General features: G+C 42.4%; 1 protein-coding gene across 3 annotated transcripts in view; it reads right to left on the minus strand.

Annotated features, from left to right (window-relative positions):
* The window catches only part of LDLRAD3 (low density lipoprotein receptor class A domain containing 3), a 104,878-nt gene extending 85,452 nt beyond the window's left edge, over positions 1–19,426 (minus strand). For all 3 annotated transcript variants that reach the window (XM_083864406.1, XM_083864405.1, XM_083864404.1), the window contains exon 1: positions 19,356–19,426. In XM_083864406.1, coding sequence (XP_083720532.1) covers positions 19,356–19,389 — 34 coding nt within the window. In that variant the 5' untranslated portion in view covers positions 19,390–19,426. The remainder of the gene's footprint in view (positions 1–19,355) is intronic.
* Positions 19,427–19,886: the final 460 nt, after the last annotated feature.

The following is a 19,886-nucleotide window of genomic DNA, read 5'->3' on the forward strand; positions in this document are numbered from 1 at the left end:
GTCAAAGAGTTGCAGTCACAGCTCCCACCCTCACTGCTGGAAAGCCAGTACACTCCAACCATCCATACACTAAGGCTTTGCCTATTCTCTGAAGCCACTCCATTAGCATCAGAAAAACAGGCCTTAGGTGAGGTACAAAGTTCTGAGGTAAAGACCCTGATATAACTTTGGAAAATTAGTTAAACACTTCAGAAAGGCTTCACATACCTTGCATCAGACAAGATGTAAAGCAAATGGGGAAAAAAAAAAGGATTAAAGAGAGCAAAGACTTTCCTCCTACAAGACAAGTAGGAAAGGGCTTTCATTTAACACAATTATCTTCCCTAAATTTTCCCTTCAGTTTAATTTCCCAATACTGGCAAGTTACTGAAGTATGGGGAAATCATCGCTTTAGCAAAAAAATCAGTCTCACAAAAGCAAAAAAATATTTGGCCAAGAATACAAATCCTGTCCTTATATCATAAAGACCATGTACTTAAGACCACTTTTAATATTCTTTTTACTTAACAGCAAAAAGTCACTATCCTTCAAGATGCTTCCAAAAAAATGAGTTTTTTCATTGTTATTATCCCTAATGCTCAATTTAACAGGACAGCTGTGCCATCCTGTTAGCAGGAGACATTACACAACACAAAAAGACAATAAGCCATGCTGTCTAGGACACAGGATAAGCAACATGATGAGAATGGTGATGTCACTGGCTAACCTGTGACCTCATATATTATACAAGACATCAGGCTGTTCTGTTTTCAGAGACCCCCAAGCAAGTGCCTCGCAGCCCGAATCATTCCAGACACACCTTTGTTCATCAGTATGTACAAGGATGCTCATCATTCATTGTAACAGAATGTAAACTCCTTACATTCAAGACCTAGAAGAATTGAGTTTTGTGAATGACACCAACAACTCAGTCACATTCCCTTCAAGTCTAGAAGAAATCCTGCCTGCATCTCATACTCCTTTGTGTGGAATGAGACTCCTGTGACCCTGGTGACCAGCCCAAACAAAAGAGGATAGCTGAGAGTCAGGAGAGGCTTCCTTCAGAATACCTCATATATAATTTAACTGTTAACAGCCATGTAACTGGAGTGGCTGCAGGAAAAATTAACTGTACAGTTTCTGTTACATTGAAAGCACTTCAATTGTGTTTGCTTTTTACTTAAGCAACAGGGCTTTATTTCAAGGGTTGGTCCCTTTGGAAAAAAACAAAGGATGAAGCTCAACTTCATAATAAATAGAATTAATTTAACATCATTTTTTATCACTCAAGAAAGACAACAGTAATCACATTCAGCCTTTCTCATTTTCCTCATCTCCTATGCAATTAATTTTCACATATTGAATCACAATATAGTCTATAAGACAGAAAGGAAATATTTATGCACTTGTTGCTTCGCTACAAGTTTTGTGTATGGATATTTCTGATTCAGGGGGTTAACACAAAAATAGCTTTACTTTTGACCATGTACACTGACCCATATTCTGGGAACAACCTGAAAGTATTAAGGGCAAACTAACACAGAAAATATAATGGAGTGCTAAAATTCACCCAGGACCAAGAAACTTTGTTCAAGCTGTAAGTGCCCTAGATCATATTGTTGTATTTCATACACAAAGCAGATGATATGGCTCAACCAGAAGCACTTAATATTATCTATTAGCTCTTTGAACTACGGCTGTGTTCTCCAGATTTTCCACAAAATAAATTTAAAAGTAATATGCTAAGTACTGACTGCATTAAGCTGATCACTGCACACACAAATTTAACTGAAGTGTTACCTTCACTAAACAACATCCATTCACTCCATGTATGAACTCAAAAAAGGGTCATGTGAAAACGTCTATGATACAACACCCAAACAGACATCCTTAAGCTGAGGATAAAAGTTCTTGCTTCCTTTTGCCTTGTCTGATCACCAAGTTCATTCATATGATCAGAAATGGTACAGAGCATTCAGCAGCCTGGAAGCTCCATCCGAAAAGCAGGAAGATGGTCTCACAGACACTGCTACCACAAGGTAACTTCGCAGCTTCATCACTGTCATCATCTGAGTGGCCATTATGAATTTTTCAGTGTATTGCAGATAACCCTGTCCCTGGTTGACATTCTTCATCACACTCAGACACAACAGACCATCAATCACAGTGACTGCCAGAAAAGGGTGGTGACACAACTTTTCCAGTATGTCCACATACCTTCTGTGTCTCAGAAGCATCTTGGCAACAAGAAGCACACGCTGACAGAGATGCTTTGTGATCGAACACTTACTTAGCACTGAAAAAATTTATATGGCAAGATCAAAAATCACAGCAAAACTTTCAACGTAAGACAGAAAAAGTTTCCTCCCCTGATGTATTCCCAAACCAAAAGCACAAAATTCACTGTGCCACTGGAAACCTGTTTTACCTGGAAATTGGAAATTACTCCTTCCCCAAGTCTTTAATTCTTCCTTCTGCTGCACCTTTATATCACTGAAGCTGTGAAAATCTTACCTGAGAAAAGCACAGATTCAAGGATTACTTTTGTTTGTGGAAAATAAAGTTTTAAGCCATTGCACTCGGACTTAAAAAATACACTTTTCTCTTTCTCAATTTGCTGCCTAGAAAGGTCAGCAATAAATATTCCTTTTAATACATGGAAGAACAGATTTAGGAACATAATGCAGGTACATTGCTCTGCAAAATGCAGGCACATTGCTGTGCAAAACATCCTAGCTGCAACACACTCAAGTCCAAACTCTCAGTTTGACAACTTCTCCATGGAAAACTATTTATTCAAAGTAGCAGCATCTTCTGTGCCCTCCTTCTTCCCTGAAGAGAGGCAAGAGCGACTACAGACGGAACAGAGCACAGCAGGCTGAAAAGATTAACTTTTTAGTTTTAATGAAATATCATCATTTTACGTTTCATTTTGAAACCAACACTTTTTAAAGGAAGCTTGGTAAATGGAAACTGAAGCAAGAATGCAGTAGGTCTTTAAGGAATCCCACAAAGCAGCTGATCGACATTGATATTCTTTCCAGCCCAGTCCCTTTAATGAAGTTTAAAGATATCAAAACACATTAAAACAAAACTAACAAAGGGTGTTTGGGCACTGGAACAGGCTCCCCAGGGAAGTGGTCACAGTCCCAAGCCTGACACAGTTCAAGAACCATTTGGACAATGCTCTCAGGTATAGGGTGTGATTCTTGGGGGTGTCCTGTGCAGGGCCAAGATTTGGACTCGATGATCCTTGTGGGCTTCTTCCAAATCAGGATATTCTGTGATCTCTGAGAACTGAGTTGTTCTCAGAGTTGAAGGCAAAAAGTTAATGCACTGAAACAAACACATCTAGGCTCTTTTAAAGAATCATGATGCAAATTCTCAAGAATGTATAAAAATAGTAACAAAATCATTCTTGATGTGTGTTTAAGATAGAACTGAATCAATCTGGAAGCTATGTATGTTTATACAAAAAACCCAAAAACCCACCTCAAAAAACAAACCATGTATTTCCCTGTAATGCCTCCTTGTCAAACCAGACTCAGATGAAAGACAAGCTCCAACAGACTGTGCACTGGTTTTTAGGGTGTAGCATAATGTTTGAAAACATCTGGCACTGTCAATCCCTGCACAAGTGCATAACATTTCAGATTCTGCAAGGTAAGGCAATGTCCCAAATTGTAAGAAAGTGACCAGAAAACATATGAATAAAGTCCAGTTGTAGTTATTTATCTTTGGACCTTCACCTAGGAAAGTAGAATGAAAGATGCTTGCAGTGTCCTAGGGGATAAGCTATATAGATAAATGAATACTCCTTCCTAATCTCTCATTTCTACATATGAGGAAGCACGGCAGTATCACACTTATTTGTATTTTAGCTCGTATCTTACACAGAACAGAGACTACCCTATGCTAATAAAAATAAGCACCACATATTTTCCAGGACTTCTATTTTAAAGTTCCCCTCTCTAGCATCCAGAAAAGAAATCTACCATTACTCCACCCTAGGAGACCTGGAGGCACTAACTTCTTACTATCAGGAAATATTGGAAGGAGAGAACCTGCACAATTCCACATCCTCACCCATGACTCGTCACATAAAAACCAAAAACATATACAACTGTTATCCACTCACAACCTATATATTCCCATTATAATGAAAAACGATCAGAAATAACACAATTCAAAGTAGGGCTATAAAAGGGACAATTGAAACAGCCTTCTCACACAAGCTTAGAGACAACAGCACTAGACAAAAGCAGTAAACCTGTAAGCACTTTGAGTACCAGCAAGAGAAAAAGAACAAAGAAAAGAAGTAAAAGTGACAGTGACCGTGTGTCACACATGCAGGGCTGACTTCTCCAAGTTCAGCCCTTCCTGGACTTGCTGTTTTGCTAATGCAAAAAGAAATCCACTTCATCTGATGCTGTTTGTCCCATTCTTTTTGTAAGCCACTCCAATTTTATTGTGGCTTGAGGGCAAAGCATTCACGGAGGAGAAGGGAAAAGTCATGCGCACAACAACCTCATAAAACACTGGCAAAAGCAGAGAAATGGAACTGACAGTGGCAACTACCACTTCCTAGCGTCTTACTTACCAAATCAATTGGAAATCAGCTCCAGCAATTAAGTGATAATGAATTATTGATGACACTCACTTTGGGGAACTGAGCACTTACCAGCATTTATGAAACTAAAGAAACTGAGGTGGGTAAGTGCTATCCCCATTTTGCAGACAGCACAAAGCCAGGCAGACAGCAAACAATTCGGCGACATTACGCCTTTCGAGGATCACTTATCTCCCGCTTGTTATCTCGGTTCTGTTTGTACATGGTCACACATCACCTTGATTTGTAACATATTCCTGCTTCCGAGAGGCACAGTGAACGCTCCAGGTACAGAATTCAACAATTTCAGTAACCACATCCTATTACCTTTTCAGAGGTGGGGAGGAAACGCTGCTCAAAATAAAGGGCAGCAATATTGGAGCCAGGGAAAAACCACTTTAAATTGTGATCTACAACATATGTGCAGTGGCAGAATTTGCCCTTGAGAAAGCAAAGAAGGTATTCAAGCCCTACTATTTCAAGATACTTTACGTCTGTGCTTAACATGTCTTTAAGTCAGCCAACATTTTTTGCTAATGCAAATATATTCAACTAGAAACTCAAAAGAAAGCCAAGAATTCAGTCTTAGATTTAAAACACTTTTGCCAGCCACTCAAGGCTGTCAGTAGTGCCACACAGGAACATTTCCTATCACTAACACATAAAACTGATCTAGGAAAGAGAACTCACTCTACTCCTACCACACCTCACATCTGAGCTTTCCAACTGATGCCATTATCTATTTATACCATTAAAAACCAAACAGACAAAGGAGGATGTGAGCATTCACTGCACAGTATCCTGCCCCTTCACATTTTTTCATCAGACTTAGCAAGCAGACAGGCTATTATCTACATGCACTTAAAGCTAAGACCCTCACACTTCTACAGCTTTCACCCTCAACAGCAGCTGCCAGAGCTGAGGCAGACACAGATGCAGCTTTACAAATTAGCAGCCATATGTCATCCAACTGGTGTGAAACACCACGATGCCCCTTCAAACACCACGATGGTTACACACATGCGTGTGTGCTGACTCGTAGTCAGCTCTCTGACAGGAATGCTGGTGACATAAGCTCCAGGAGGAGGAAGATAAGTGTCAGTACCTGCAACACAGTCCAGCCTTGCAGACAGGATGCCTTTCAGGGAAGGGCAGCTTTCTGTGTGGAATTTGAGATGACCGGAGATAGGGTTCAGCCCTGCCACAGATGATCATATTATTCTGCTTTCCTTGGCTTCAGTTTTCCTTATCCGTTAATGACTACTAATGCCCTCCTATCCTATGGGAATACTGCCAGCATCTATAATTTAGGTTTCCACCCTGCTTGGATGCTGAGAATATGGGTACCTGAAGATATATACTGATCAGTTGTCTGCCAAATATATAAACTGTTTCTTTAAAAAATATCATTAAAAATGCAAACTATTAATATTAAAGCCCATCTGTGTATCAGAATCACTAAGGAGGGAAAAGGCCTCAATCATCACTGAGTCCAAACATTAACCCAGCACTAACAAGTTCACAACTACACCATATCTCTAAGGACCACATCTACATGTTTTTTTAACGCTTCCAAGGATTGTGATTTCATCATTTTGCTGGGAAATCTGTTCCAATGCTTGATCACCCTTTCAGCGAAGAAATTTCTTCTTATTCCCAATATAAACTTGCCCTGGCACAACTTTAGGCCGTTTCCTCTTGTCCCATTGGTTGCTACTCTCTCTACCTCACCTTGCTACAATGTCCTTTTAGAGTGCTGTAGAGAGCAGTAGGATTCCCCCATGAGCCTCCTTTTCTGCAGGTTAAACAACCCCAGCTCCTTCAGCTGTTCCTCACAAGACTTGTGCTCCAGACCCTTCACCAGCTCCATTGCCCTACTCTGGACTCCACTAACTCAATGTCTTTCTTGCAGTGAGGAGCCCAAAACTGAACACAGGGTTCAAGATGCAGCCTGACAGTGCAGAGTACATGGGACCACCATTGCTCTGCTCCTGCAGGCCACACTACTGCTGATTCAGGCCAGGATACCATTGGCCTTCTTGGCCATTTGGGCACTGCTGGCTCATGTTCACCTGCTGTCAACCAGCACCTCCGGGTCCTTTTCCACAGGGCATCTTTCCAGCCACTTTCCCCCAGGCCTACAGTATTACATGGGGTTGTTGTGGTCCAAGGGCCTCAGGACCCAGCACCTCACCTTGCTGAACTTCACACTGGTTTTGTCCCTTTGATCCAGCCTGCCCAGATCCCTCTGCAGGGCCTTCCTATTCTCCAGCAGATCAACACTCCCACCCAGCCTGGTGTTGTCTGCAAACTCCATTTATTCCTCAACAGTAAACAGGCATTTTTATATTTTTATAAAATCTTTGAGGTATACAGATAGGCAGCTAATACCCAGTTCCAGGATTCTGATTAAAATAGATAGGACCACCCTGTAACAGATGAGCAAGGAGGAGTTTGGGAAATTGCAGCTTCAGCTACCAACTAGACTCAGTTCACATAGTAACTCTCTAGAGGTAAGTGATCCCCTAGACCTAAGACACTTAAACCATTTTACATACAGAAATTAACTGCTCTCTTATTTACACTTACAGGTCCAACAAGAACACCTGGTATGGTTCAATTTCTGTTTTTCCTTTTGCACCTACCCTTTACTTCATTTAATGCTGGTGTGCGATGAGTGGGAAAAGGGAACATCTTGGGAAGCTTGTTTGAAAACAGATTATGAATCTGTATGTTTCAAAGTATACAAATTCATTCTGCCCTGGAAACACACAATGACTAGCTCTTGGTACAGCTGCTTACACCTAGGGTTTAATTTTGACTGTTAAGCTCACTCAAACTGTTCTCGAACCAAAACTTTACTACAGCATCTCAGTAACACATTTTTTCCAACACAACAGGCCAACACAGTCCTTCTAAACCAAGGCAAACAACACTGAACGGTAACTAAATCTGTACCAAGTTAGTTTTCTTACAGGAATGTGCAAAGTAGCTTGGAAGGCTTGTGTTCACAAAAAAAAAACTTATTCCATCTTCAAGGGCCAGACTGGCAAAGATGCAAAGATCATATTTCCTCAATATCACTGCTCCTTTGAGACATCCCACACCAGACATGCTTCCTCTCCAAAATGGAGATAACCATCTGGTATATCATGCACTCTTTACTGGGCTAAAAACTGGCTGGACAGCCAAGCCCAGTAAGGAATGGACACACATCCAGCTGGTGGCCAGTCACAAGTGATGTTCCCCAGAGCTCAGATGGGGCCAATCCTGTTTAATACCTCTATCAATAACCTGAATGGGAGGACCAAGTGTCCTGTCAGCCAGTTTGCAGACAGTGCTAAGTTGGGCAGGAGTGTTGATCTGCTGGACAGGCTGGATCAATGTGCCAAAGCCAGCTCTGTGAGGCTCAGCAAGGTGAAGTGATGGGTCCTGGGGGAGTTGGGGTTGTTTATCCTGGAGAAAAAGAGGCTCAGGGGGACCTTATCACTCTCTACAAGTCCCTGAAAGGAGGCTGTAGCCAGGTGGAGTTTGGCCTATTCTCCTAGGCAACCAGCAACAGGACAAGAGGACACAGCCTCAAGCTGCATCAGGGGAGGTTAAGGTTGGACATTAGGAAGAATTTTTTCACTGAAAGGGTGAGGACTGGAATGGGATGCCAAGGGAGATGGTGGAGCCACCATCCCTGGAAGTATTCAAGAAGTGACTGGACATGACACTTAGTGCTACAGTTTAGTTGACATGGTGGTGTTTGGTCAAAGGCTGGACTCGATCTTGGAAGGCTTTCCCAACCTTGATGAGTGTATGATTGTATGTGGGCTTAATTTTAACAGGATCTAAACAGGCCTTTCAGAAGTCTCCTCAATACAGGCCCAAAGGAAGCTACACTGATTGCTTCTTCAACTGGAAAGTTTCCTCACAATAGAGATCTGTGTAGTTTTGCAACTACTGATGAGAAAACCAAGTACCAACACTGCAGGGAAAAATTAGCTAAACCATGCTTTACAGGCTGAACAGTTTCCCCACGAGACTACTCACAAGGAGCAGTGGCAGTCAGCAGGTCAGCAACTCTGGATTGAACCTCAGTTAGGACACAAATATCCTGCCAATGATCAGCACTGTTTCTTGTGTTTCCAGATTTTATTTGACTCAGCTAATTGGCCATTAAGCTCCAATGAGGTGGACATTTATCTACAGATAACACAAGGAAATTGGAAAGTAAGCAGCCTGAGGCTACCCTGAAGACTGTTAACCAAATAGCAAGGCAGAGCTCAATTAAAACAATTCATCAGAAAACCTATATAGTCCATTGGCAGATTTTCAAGGATCCCATTAGAAATTTTAAGGATATTCAATCTGATTAGACACTGAAATCTATCTCATGTAGAAGTCATTAATAAGTAAAGAGCCTTTAACTTTGAAGGCCTGAACATTATCAAAGCCACATCAGGAAGAGACACTGGGCCTTTCCACTGTAACTAACATGCGCAATTTTGCACAAGAATGGCAAACCCTTTCTATATTACATTGAAAAACACGAGACTGATGAAAAGGTAGAGCTGTGCAAACCAATGTCATAGAGTACCCACCACTTTTAGGTGGACTCTGCTGATGTAACTAAGAGATACACACTCTTACATGCTACCTCAAAAGAGCCTACATCCAGGACCTCTGAATCAGGAGTATTCCATGAAATGTCTAATACTTCAGTTGTTGAAAAGGGCATGAATTTCAATCACTTGAAATTGCAGTGCAAATAGGAAATTACACTGCAAAACATTTTGCCTCTCATTTTATCAAAACTTGAAGAAGAAAAATGGCTATTGTGCTCTTAACCTTAATGGACATATAATTCAAGTACAAAATAAGGTCACCGAAACTATTCTTGACTCATTTTTTGAAAAGAAAGGTTGCAATGAAAAACATTTTAAAAATATGATGCTATCAGTAATCCCTATAGAAAAAAAAAAATTAACACTCTATTCCAAACTTTCAATTTAGAAGCTCACATTTCTCCATGGAAGATTTTCAGGGTACAACTGGTACTGCCAACTTATATAGTTTATAAATACTCTTAAGAACATTATTATCAATGTCCTTTTTATCTTCCACGTACTGTGTTAATGTTCTAGACAGACCACTTTGATCTTTGGACAGAACTACATTCCTGATTTGTATGCTGCACATGGTAGCTCCATTTTCAGAGGAGATAAAAAGAATAGGTTCCTGAAATTTAAACACTGCTTGCCAATAACAGAGGGAAGTCCTCAATCTGACTGCAAAAGGACAACTGCTTGTGGTTTGATTAAGAATGTGTAAACTGAAATATCACAGGGATTCACTTTTCTCTTACCTTCAGACTTGCTGATATTCAATGCCAGTGTATTCACAAGACTGAAAATGGCTAAAAAGAGTAGGTAGATCTCACCTTCTAAGAAAGGGTTACCAAACACTTAGAGAATGTAAATCAGAATTCCAACAGGACTCGATTCAATAAAGGGCAAGTTTAACATCTAGAACCCTGGTTACATAGTAAAATGAATGATCTGTTCATTTAAAAGTTCACTATGTTTTGCGTTGGGTTTTTTTCACAATTCTACCTGTAACTCCATTCATGCTTTCATTTCACTTAAAATCAGGTTCTGAAATTCAGCCATATGGATTATTTTCCTCCCTCTTCACCTTTTTACCTTTCAAAAACTTGCTGAAAGGAAAAAGAAGCCTTTTTTTGAGTTTGAAAGACAGCAATCATCACGAACACTGTAGTTCTTTTGTCAATTCTGAATTATGCCTACTTAGTTTAATGATTTGGTCTTTTAAAAGTGATCAAGCAGTAACTTCTTCCAGACTCAAGGATTTCACAATTACAGTCTGCTTTCTGCCAGACTGAGCAGATTTTAATCTCAGCATCTGTACTGGGCCTTTCTAGTCGCCCAAACAAGCAAAGATGTTCAGATTTTACATGATGCCAAGGCCTTGAGAAGACACGTTTCTTATGGTTGATAAGATCATAGAAGATTTAGTTTGGCATCTTCAAGATCACCCATCCAAGATCAGCATCAGAGCCCCAAACTCTTCAGGCGGACAGCCACTCTCCTCAAGACAAAAACCCATGTACTTCAGGTTGCAGATAACCCTATTTTCAGTTAAGAGTGTGCAGTTCCACCCAGTTTTAAGACTTGACAGTGTGGGGCCAGCCACAAGAGCAACTTGTGCCATTGGCAGGAGGCTGGCTAACAAGTTAGGACTTACTTGGGCCTTGAAACTCATTGATCACAGGGTGTTTACTTTGAAGGTCACACATGCTGACTTCTACCAATTTGTGTGTTTATGAAGAACTGATGTGCTTTGGCAGGTGAAGCAATTCTAAGTATTGAACTCTCTAACTAATCTATGACTGCACATATTTAACAATGCATTCGCTAACGATTTATAAATCACACCTTACACTGTGTCAAGTAAATATCACCTGTCCTTTGTAAAGATCCCTGAGAAACAGCTCATTTGCTTAAGATGCACAATTCAGTTATAAATTGTACCAGAAACCGAGTAAGACCAAGTCCCAAGTAGTCTGCTCTTACTAAACTCCACCTTTCAAACTCAGCAGCAGTGAGTCCCAGAGTCTAAAGCTGAGCCTTAGTGCACAGCATAGCTAAGCAATGGATAGGGTGGACAGGGAGAAGAAAACCAGCCACAGCACTGGTGGCAGAGTGAAGCAGAGCACTTGCAATAGGTAGAGGTAAGAGAAAAACGACAATTCAGTTTGACAATGACCTGCCAAACTGCAGGTTTGGCATAGATACAATAAGTATACATAACAGCATCTTTCTTTTCAAGTATAGAGGCATGATGAGGAAATCCATGGCTAGCTCTATACATCAGTAGGTACAATTTGGTGAGGGCATGAGGCACAAAGGAAAAAAAGAGAAAAGGATACTGAGAGGAGGAAGGAAGTGACACAAATCATCTATGAAAAGGAGCATGTAAAGACTAAGTCACCAGCATGCAGCTTCACCACAAGAGAACAAGGATGCAGGGAAAGAAAGAAAAAGAAAGGCATTTGTCAAGAAAGGTATTCACAATCGGAGAAATAATGGCCATCTTTAGCTGCAGAATTTTAGCTAAGCTTATAGAAAGAGCAGCAGAAACATATAATAACCCTTAATGAAACTTCTTGCATTGGGAGACAGCAGCAGAACACCAGCCCTGAGACTGAATTAGCAGCCTTGAAACTCAAAAGCACAAGTTTTACCTTCTGCAGCCATGTGTGAGCAATGACTGCATCCCCTGTCAAGCAGCCACTGTTTGGCAGGTTCAACATGGGCCTGAACCACGGGTTACCTGTGCAGAGCACCCTAGACAAGCAACAGTACTTCAAGCTGCCAACCCTTGCCCTGCCTTACAAAAGGGAAAGTGCAACTTGACAAATACATGGATTTTCACAAGTATATCACTTTGTGTGCCTCTATCATGCTTCACATCTTTGTACACCTAACACTCCTGTGTTTGAGGAATCTTAATGCCTTTACGCTAACAACAACAAAAAGAAAAAACCAGGAATACTTGACTAAAAATTATCATATCAAGAAAAACCTACTTACCTCACATCAAATCCATACCAGGCAAGGCAGAACATCTCTTAAAGGCAAAACCCACTATTTTGAACTGTAAAAACATACTCCTGATATTTGTGGCATATAGCTTTTGACTAAAACTAGGGTAGCACTAACAGCATCAGAGAAAGATAAGAAGAAAGCTGGTGTCCAAAAAAAAAAAAAAAAAAAAAAAAAAAAAAAAAAAAAAGCTTAAACTGGTAAAAGGGGGGGAGGGTGTGTACAGTGAGTAAAGAACTGTATCTTGCCCAAAGTCATAGTGCTGATCAGTAACACAACCTGGAGCAGATCCTGCAGCACTAAGACCCTGAACAGCTTTGCCCAGAAGAATACAAGTTTTCAGTTGACACAGATACATATGGCTGGCAATGGTGTTCTGTCTGGAACTATAAGCATCATCTGACTCATTAACAATTGAAGTGATAAATTCATCCAAAATACATAAAGCAAGAGAAATTACTCCAAGGAATGAAGGAATCTGAGCACAAAGTGATACTTAGTAGCCAGAATTCACATCTTAATTTTTAATGGAACCACAACCTACTTGCTGCTATATTTTATCAAAACGGAGAGAAATCCTCACAGGAAAATGTTACCTAAAATCGAACTTTTCATCCAACAAACCCAAAGGTTTCAAAATAGACCAGCATAGGTTACCTCATGTGATGTAACTGATTTCCATCTAAATTATCAGTAAGAGAACCCTGAACCAGGAATCTCTCCCATCACATTCCCTAGGAGCCATCTGGAATCTGTCTAAGCAAATGAAAGATAACAACACCAGAGACCCATAGCAAGGTGTGGCACTTAGGGATTTCTCCTTTAATTTCAAAGGAAAAACTAATCAGAATCCCTACTAAAGAGCATAAATAGCACTAAAACCTGAAAATTTGTAATTTTGTCCCTATTGAAAACAAGCTATTTCATAACACAACAGCATGCTTCAACCATATTCAACTTATACACTTCCCAATCTTTAATAAATTAAGTCTCACAGGCTTCTTGAGAGACACCAAACCCATTTTAAAACGGAAATCTTTTGGCTAAGAGGACATAATATCAGGACCTCAGAGTTCATTAGCTCCCAATCCTAAATCCCAATCCCAGATTTTAGCAGTTTCACAGCCACATCACCATCCATGCATTACCTCAGCTCCCTGCTCTCTCTGACATGTGACATACCAACTTACTCAACCATTTACACATTGACAAAGAGCAGCTTTGCTTGATATGTTTTAATTGTGACAAGTTTACATCTGTCCAGCCCATGGCTGGAAGAAGACTTAAGGAACACAGAGGAAAAAGTTATCAGCAGCAACTCCACCCACTCCAAATTGCTTCCATTTTCATTTTGTTCATCTGGGCCTTTTTGATTATCCACCCACACGATTCCCCAATCCTTAAACGTATTTCTCACACTAACAGGAGCTACCTACTATTTCTCTTCAACTTCCAAAGAATACGTATTTCTACAAGCTACAACTAAAGTAAGTATGTGATTCCACAAGTTCCTTTGCACCCAAGAAGAGGTTCAGTGGGGATCTGCATAAGCAGCTGAGAACAAGAAAAGACCACTGGCTCCATTTAGAAATCTCACTGCCTCAGCATTTCCCTTGTGCAAATTAAAACACACACACACCCCAAGCCGACTACTATTACACCATCTTCCCCCCTAAAAGGATTTTTTTGTTCTGAGAGACAGCGCTGCACGCAAGGTGAGGTTGCCCTAAAATGCCTTTTAGTCTGACAGTTTCACTAGCACAAGAGGCTGCATGAAAGAAGCTAAACATCAGATCAAGTTACTGCAGCTTACAAGACTCTGCATGTCAAATAATCAAGTATCTGGACAAACACACACAGTCCATGCAAATGCAAAACCCCCACTGATTATATAAATCAAAAGTTTCACTATCAGAGATGACTAATTTAGACAAATGCTCTCTGCCATGGTGTTTTGTTTCTTTGTTTTTCTTAATATATTTGTTTAGTTTTCAATCTTTGTTGGGTTTTTTTGTTTGTTTGTTTCCTAATATATATGAGCTCCTCCTCAAAAATTCTGTAGCAGTCAGTAAATGTATGATAAACTGATTATCCTAATGGCTGACTATACAATTACCTCCAGCCATGATCTATTTACATTTCAAGCAAAGGGCAAGCTGTCATTCTATGTTTCACTTGAGAGCTACATTAAAGTACATAATTAAAACTGTTTTCACTTCTAATATTCCACTCTGCCTCTTAGACATAGCCCATTATGAGATCCTGCCAGAGCAGAAGAGTTATGTTTTAATACCTGAAAAGACAAAAATGCCAAAATCCTACTACTGAGATCCAAGATGTTTCTCCTTCCTCATCTTCAAAACCTGCCAGCTGATAATGAAGCTGTTTTCAAATTCAGACCCAGAAAATGCCAATTAAAATAGTTATCACAGAGTGCCCTGTACCAAAGGTAGAAAACCCACAGCTCCAGTCTGCAGCAGGCAGGACAACTGAACACCCTACAAGGCTTTCCAGCAATTCATAAAACTCATCAGCTTCCACAAGAGACAAGACATTGCAATGGAGAGCACTGCTGCCATCACAGCAGGTCTCACACTACAGATTTTTCAGGCCTACTCCATTACTGCATTTCTGCTCACACAGACAGAGAGAACAGGATATAAGACAGACACTACTCTGGCAAAATGTACCAGTTCGGAAAAATAAATTAAAATTTAAAAAACACTAGCACAAACAAAAATCAAAACAAATTCTTTCTCCAGGTGACAAATTAATTTTTAATTAGACCTTCCCACACTGCCCTGAAACACAGAAATGCTTGAATCTCAGCTCAATTCATCACTGCTACCAAACAAATCAACATATCCCTGTTACAGTCTACCAGATTTACAGCAAAGGGAAATATTTTATTCCTCACCCAGTAGATAATCAGCGTACAAATGAAAGCAGGATGCAGGTTCCTGTTGTCACAATAAAAATATTACAGAATCACCAGGAAATTTTTTCCTCTAAGGAGGTATGGAGCTTGCTCATCTTAGTATATCAGGCACTACAGACAGACTGCATGTTTGCAACAATTTATTTCGCATTTGTATGAAAGGTGCATTTTTACTACCTCTTTTCTTTATAACAATCTCCACTTCCTATCACAACATGTGACTGCCACATTGCAGTCATTCTTCCACCCTCTCAACCTTGCAAATGCAGCCTCTTTGTAGCTATTATCCCAAGGGAGATGGGATGGCTGGAAGCTCCTGGACCCTGCAACTCTCCACATTCAGTGAGTAAGAGAAATCTGTTTAAATCTAGCCAAGGAAACAACGCCCCACCCCCCAAATTATCCTCAAATTATTTCAGTCCCTGCACAAAAAATGTACTTGCACAAGTAAAGTCTGACAACAGCCTCAGACATCAAATGTCCAATAACCAGAAACTGATTCAAGACAACTTGTGCATGTGTCACAGGCTCCTGTGAGAAATCCCACATCATCCTCAGCATGGCTGAGGATAATGCGCATCTTCAGCAAATATCCAGTGCTTATTATTTATTACTACCCCAAGCTGGAAGTTTCTGGACTTGCCAACTACAGGAATCTCTCTCCATCTCTCCCACATTGATGTGCTACACACACCCACAGCTTGCTTGTGTACCAAGAAAGACAAACACTGGTTACGAAGCACTAGACTCAGTTTAAGAGTTTTTAAGAGGACTGGCTGAAAAATACAGAACAGACCTACTGAATACACAATACAGACATGAGTATTCAAGCAGAGAGTGGTTTTCTTCTCTCCCTGCTTATCCAGTAGAGAACACTACTCAGCAGTGCTGATTACTCCAGCCATGCTCTACATAAGGTTTTCAGCAAAGAAATTCTACTGTTAGTAATATCTCTGAATGTCAGTACAAATGAAGACCCACGTAAGGAAATAATGGCTGTTTCATTAACACCATGTGGAAGTTTTAAGTTAGCAGATATTACACAATGGAGACTAATGTTGTAACATGACTCTTCAAATAGCTCCTATCCCTGCTTGATTTTAGGGATGTTCTGGGTTTTTGCAAGCTTTTGAGGTGAAGTTGCAAAATGTAATGACAGCACATGTGTGTCCTTTCATGTTTATGCTCTTTGTGGAATGGGTCCTGATTCTACGTTAGACCAAAACTCTGGAGGGAATAAGACACAGAAGCCTCCCCTTAATACAGAGCAAGCTGAGTATATTTTAAGGGGCATAATGTCTACATTATAGATTTGACTTTCACATCAGAAAGGCCCTTATACTGAACTGTGGCACCTGGGGATGATACTTAGAAACTCCAGCTGTACATTGCATTTTTATTCTCCAGTCGTTTAAAGATGAACATTTTAAAACCTTCTTCAGTTAAAACAGAAAGGTCTGTAATTGTCAGAGAAAAACAATGTCCCTTTTGCGCTCACTCTGCAATCATACTTCTAAAAGCAGTTAATTTACCTGAGTGTTGGTGACTCCTGCCATCATTTCTCTCCTTAATGGATGATATACAGATTGAAGAAAAAAAAAATACATAAATCTGTTCAAAACATATTCAGTAGATTTAAGTTTCTTTGAACAAAAAGAAAATTGTCTTGAATACACAGCGCAGTGGCAGTCAGGATTACAGAACTCATTTTTCTGTGAGGGACTGTTTACATTTTATTGGTTTTTCAGCTGTAGTGTACTTGCAATTCTCTGAAACAATCCTTTCCAAAACTCACTGTAACTGTGTGTAGATCAGCTTGCATTACTTCATACAAGCAGTAGAAGATAAACATAGATGTCTGTTTCCTAACTAACAGACCTTCTTCTATATTAACTTAACCCGATAATATTGTTACAGTCTGAGCTGGAAACGGGAATCCTTGCAGGACCTAACCTACATCCAGGAACTCCTGGGCTGACACTGAGCCCAAGAAAAGTGCTGGAAACTGGGTCACACTATGACATGTACAGGGCAGCAGGAGGGGATCGGACCTGAGCCTGATCTGCTTATACTGGCAAGAGCACGAGAGATGAAAGAAACTGGGTGTGCATGGTGTGTGAGCTGCCCAAGAGCTTGATGAGACTTGAAATGAGGTGGGGACTAGAAAAAGAAAGAAAGGTAATCAGGAAGCTCCTGTGCAGGGAACAGAGGCTGAAAGTTCAGATTAATAGTCTCCTTCTGATCAATTACCAGGTAGTTACCAACTGAAATTAACCGGCCTGGTGTATGCTCAAACTCGACTGTCATAACGAAGTAGAACCTTTCCCATGCAGATAGGCTCTTTCAGGATCAAAAGCACTATTTGATACAACTACATTATGATGAATAAAGACAAAAATAAAAGATCAACTTTGCCTTTCAAATATTCACTGCCAATGCAAGTCAAGAGTTACTTCTGCACACTAGCAGAGTAGTTGTTTAGACAGGGACACTATACACTGTTTATCTTCTGCTAACTGAAATATATCCCTAGGGTTTCAAGGTTTCCCATTTGTACCCAAAAAAGATTCATTAGGAAAAGAAGTTTTTTTTATTTTGTATCAGGAGTTACCAGAAGTAAAATTCAAAACAGAGTGAAGGCCAGGCAGAGACAAACTTATGCTCCCTGTGGGAAGCTTGCAGGGGTGCCAAAATATACAGAGGAAGCAACATCTAAAAAACAAATCCCTGAAGACCCCCTACTTTTATTTTTTAAAAGAAAAACAGAACACATGAAAAAAAAAGTTTCAGAAATTTCTTTGAATCTGCCCCAAAGTAAGCCAGAGCCTCTGGCTAAGGAACTGCAAGAATGTTGTGCAAGCATGGCAGTCAACAGTCAAAAGGCTGAAGAACCAACTTCCACCCAAGAAACAGGTCTTGGTCACTGCCCCCAAGCCAAGGTGGAGCAGGAACATGGGGTGTGGGGGCTGGGAAACCTTCAGATGTCAAGATCAGTATCTTGTGGATGGGAACCTTCCGCGCTAATCCAAGGGTTGTACTACAAGCAAATATATTCAACACATGGAAACATGTAACTTGCTGCGAATAATTAGATGAAATTTTGGCAGCAGCAGACTGGAAATTAATAAGGAAGAAGGCAACACAATCCAGATAAACAAACCTGTGCTCCGTCTGAAGTCTCCCAAAAATGGGACGGCGGAAACAGCTTTGCAGAGACACCTAAACCTCCACAGAGTTATGAATGTGGCAGTCAAAGTTTGCAGCTGTCTAATTTCAAAACAGTGCAAGTTACAGGACTTGCAGTGTTTTCTCCTCCTTCCTACTTGTCTACATCAAATTCCAACTTCTGCCACGGAAGCCGTGAAACTTACGAGTTCTTCACGACAACAAATACTCTTAAAAGAGAAGAAAAGGAAAATAATTTGAGGTTGATAATCTGAGTTTTACACAGTGTGTGTCATCACTCCATGGCCAAGGCGTGATTCGGAAACAGACAGAGCAGCGTGCAGCCGGGCTACTTACACTGCCTGGAAAAGCGCCCGCTCAGATCATGTTGCAGAAATAATTCACACCTGCAGCAAAGCTGCACAAAACATCATCTACTCGCCACTTTTGACAGGCATGTGCCGACCGTGGCGGGGAGAAAGAGTTTCTATACAGATGAACACGAACAAGAAGTATGAAACCCCCTTTCCGCACCCCAAGCAGAGCCGGGCACGACCCGAGCGCTTCACTCGGCCCCCGGGGGAGGGTCTCCCGCAGCCGCCACGGCCTCCCTCGCCCCGAGGCGACCTCGCCAAGGAGAAGGGGCCCGCCCCGGGATGGACCAGTGGGGCCGCGGCCCCCCCGGCCCGGCGGGGACTTGGACGCCCGGTTCGGCCCGAAGCCGCCGCAGCCCAAGGCCGGCCCGGCCCCACACGCCTCGCCCCACGCTCCTCGCCCCAGGCCGGCGCCGCTCACCCCGCTGGGGCTGGGGCCGGGACCACCCCGAGCACGCCCCGAGGGGCGGCGGGGCCGACACGCACACGCCACATCCCGGCCCGGCCCGGCCCGCCCGGGGAAGGGAGGCAGAGCGGCCCGGGGAGGGGCGGCCGGCGGCGCCCCCGGCCCGCCAGGAGCCGCCCCGGGAGGCGGGGGGTGAGGGAGGCCCCGGCGCCCTCCCCCGCCGAGCGGAGCCGCCCCCTGGCCCCGGGGCAGCGCCCCCGCCCGCACTCACCCGCCGAGCCCAGCAGCAGCCACAGCAGCCACATGGCCCCGCGCCGGCCGCCCCGCAAACTTGGGGGCTGCTCCGGCAGTCCGGCCCGGCGGAGCCTGCGGCGGGAGCGGAGGAGCGGGGCTGGGCCGGCCGGGCCGGGGGAGGGCCCGGGGGAGGTGCCGCCGCCGCCCCGCCCCGCTGGGCGGTCGGGCCCACCCGGCCCGGAGCCGCCTCGCCTTCCCCGCCGCGGCTGTGCTGCCCGTCGGACGCCTCCGGCCGGTTCTGGCGGCCGGCTACCGTGTCTTACAGCAAACTCTCCCCTTGCCGTGCAGCGGCGGGCAGGAACGCTGTAGGAACACCTGGAAGAGTTTGGTCAGAACTTGCACCCCGCGGACACGCCGGGGTGTAAATGCTCATTCAAAACCGTCTGCAGTGACAGAGGGGTGTAGTGCTTTCAAAAAGCCTCCCCTTGCATCTTCTGCTGCATGCTCCTCTAAACTTCATTCCGTAACTTGAAGACGAGGTATTTCCGTAGCCAGTCAGTCAGCATCA

The sequence above is a fragment of the Zosterops lateralis genome (genome assembly GCF_965231275.1).
Source record: "Zosterops lateralis genome assembly, chromosome: 6".
Taxonomy (NCBI): Eukaryota; Metazoa; Chordata; class Aves; order Passeriformes; family Zosteropidae; genus Zosterops; species Zosterops lateralis.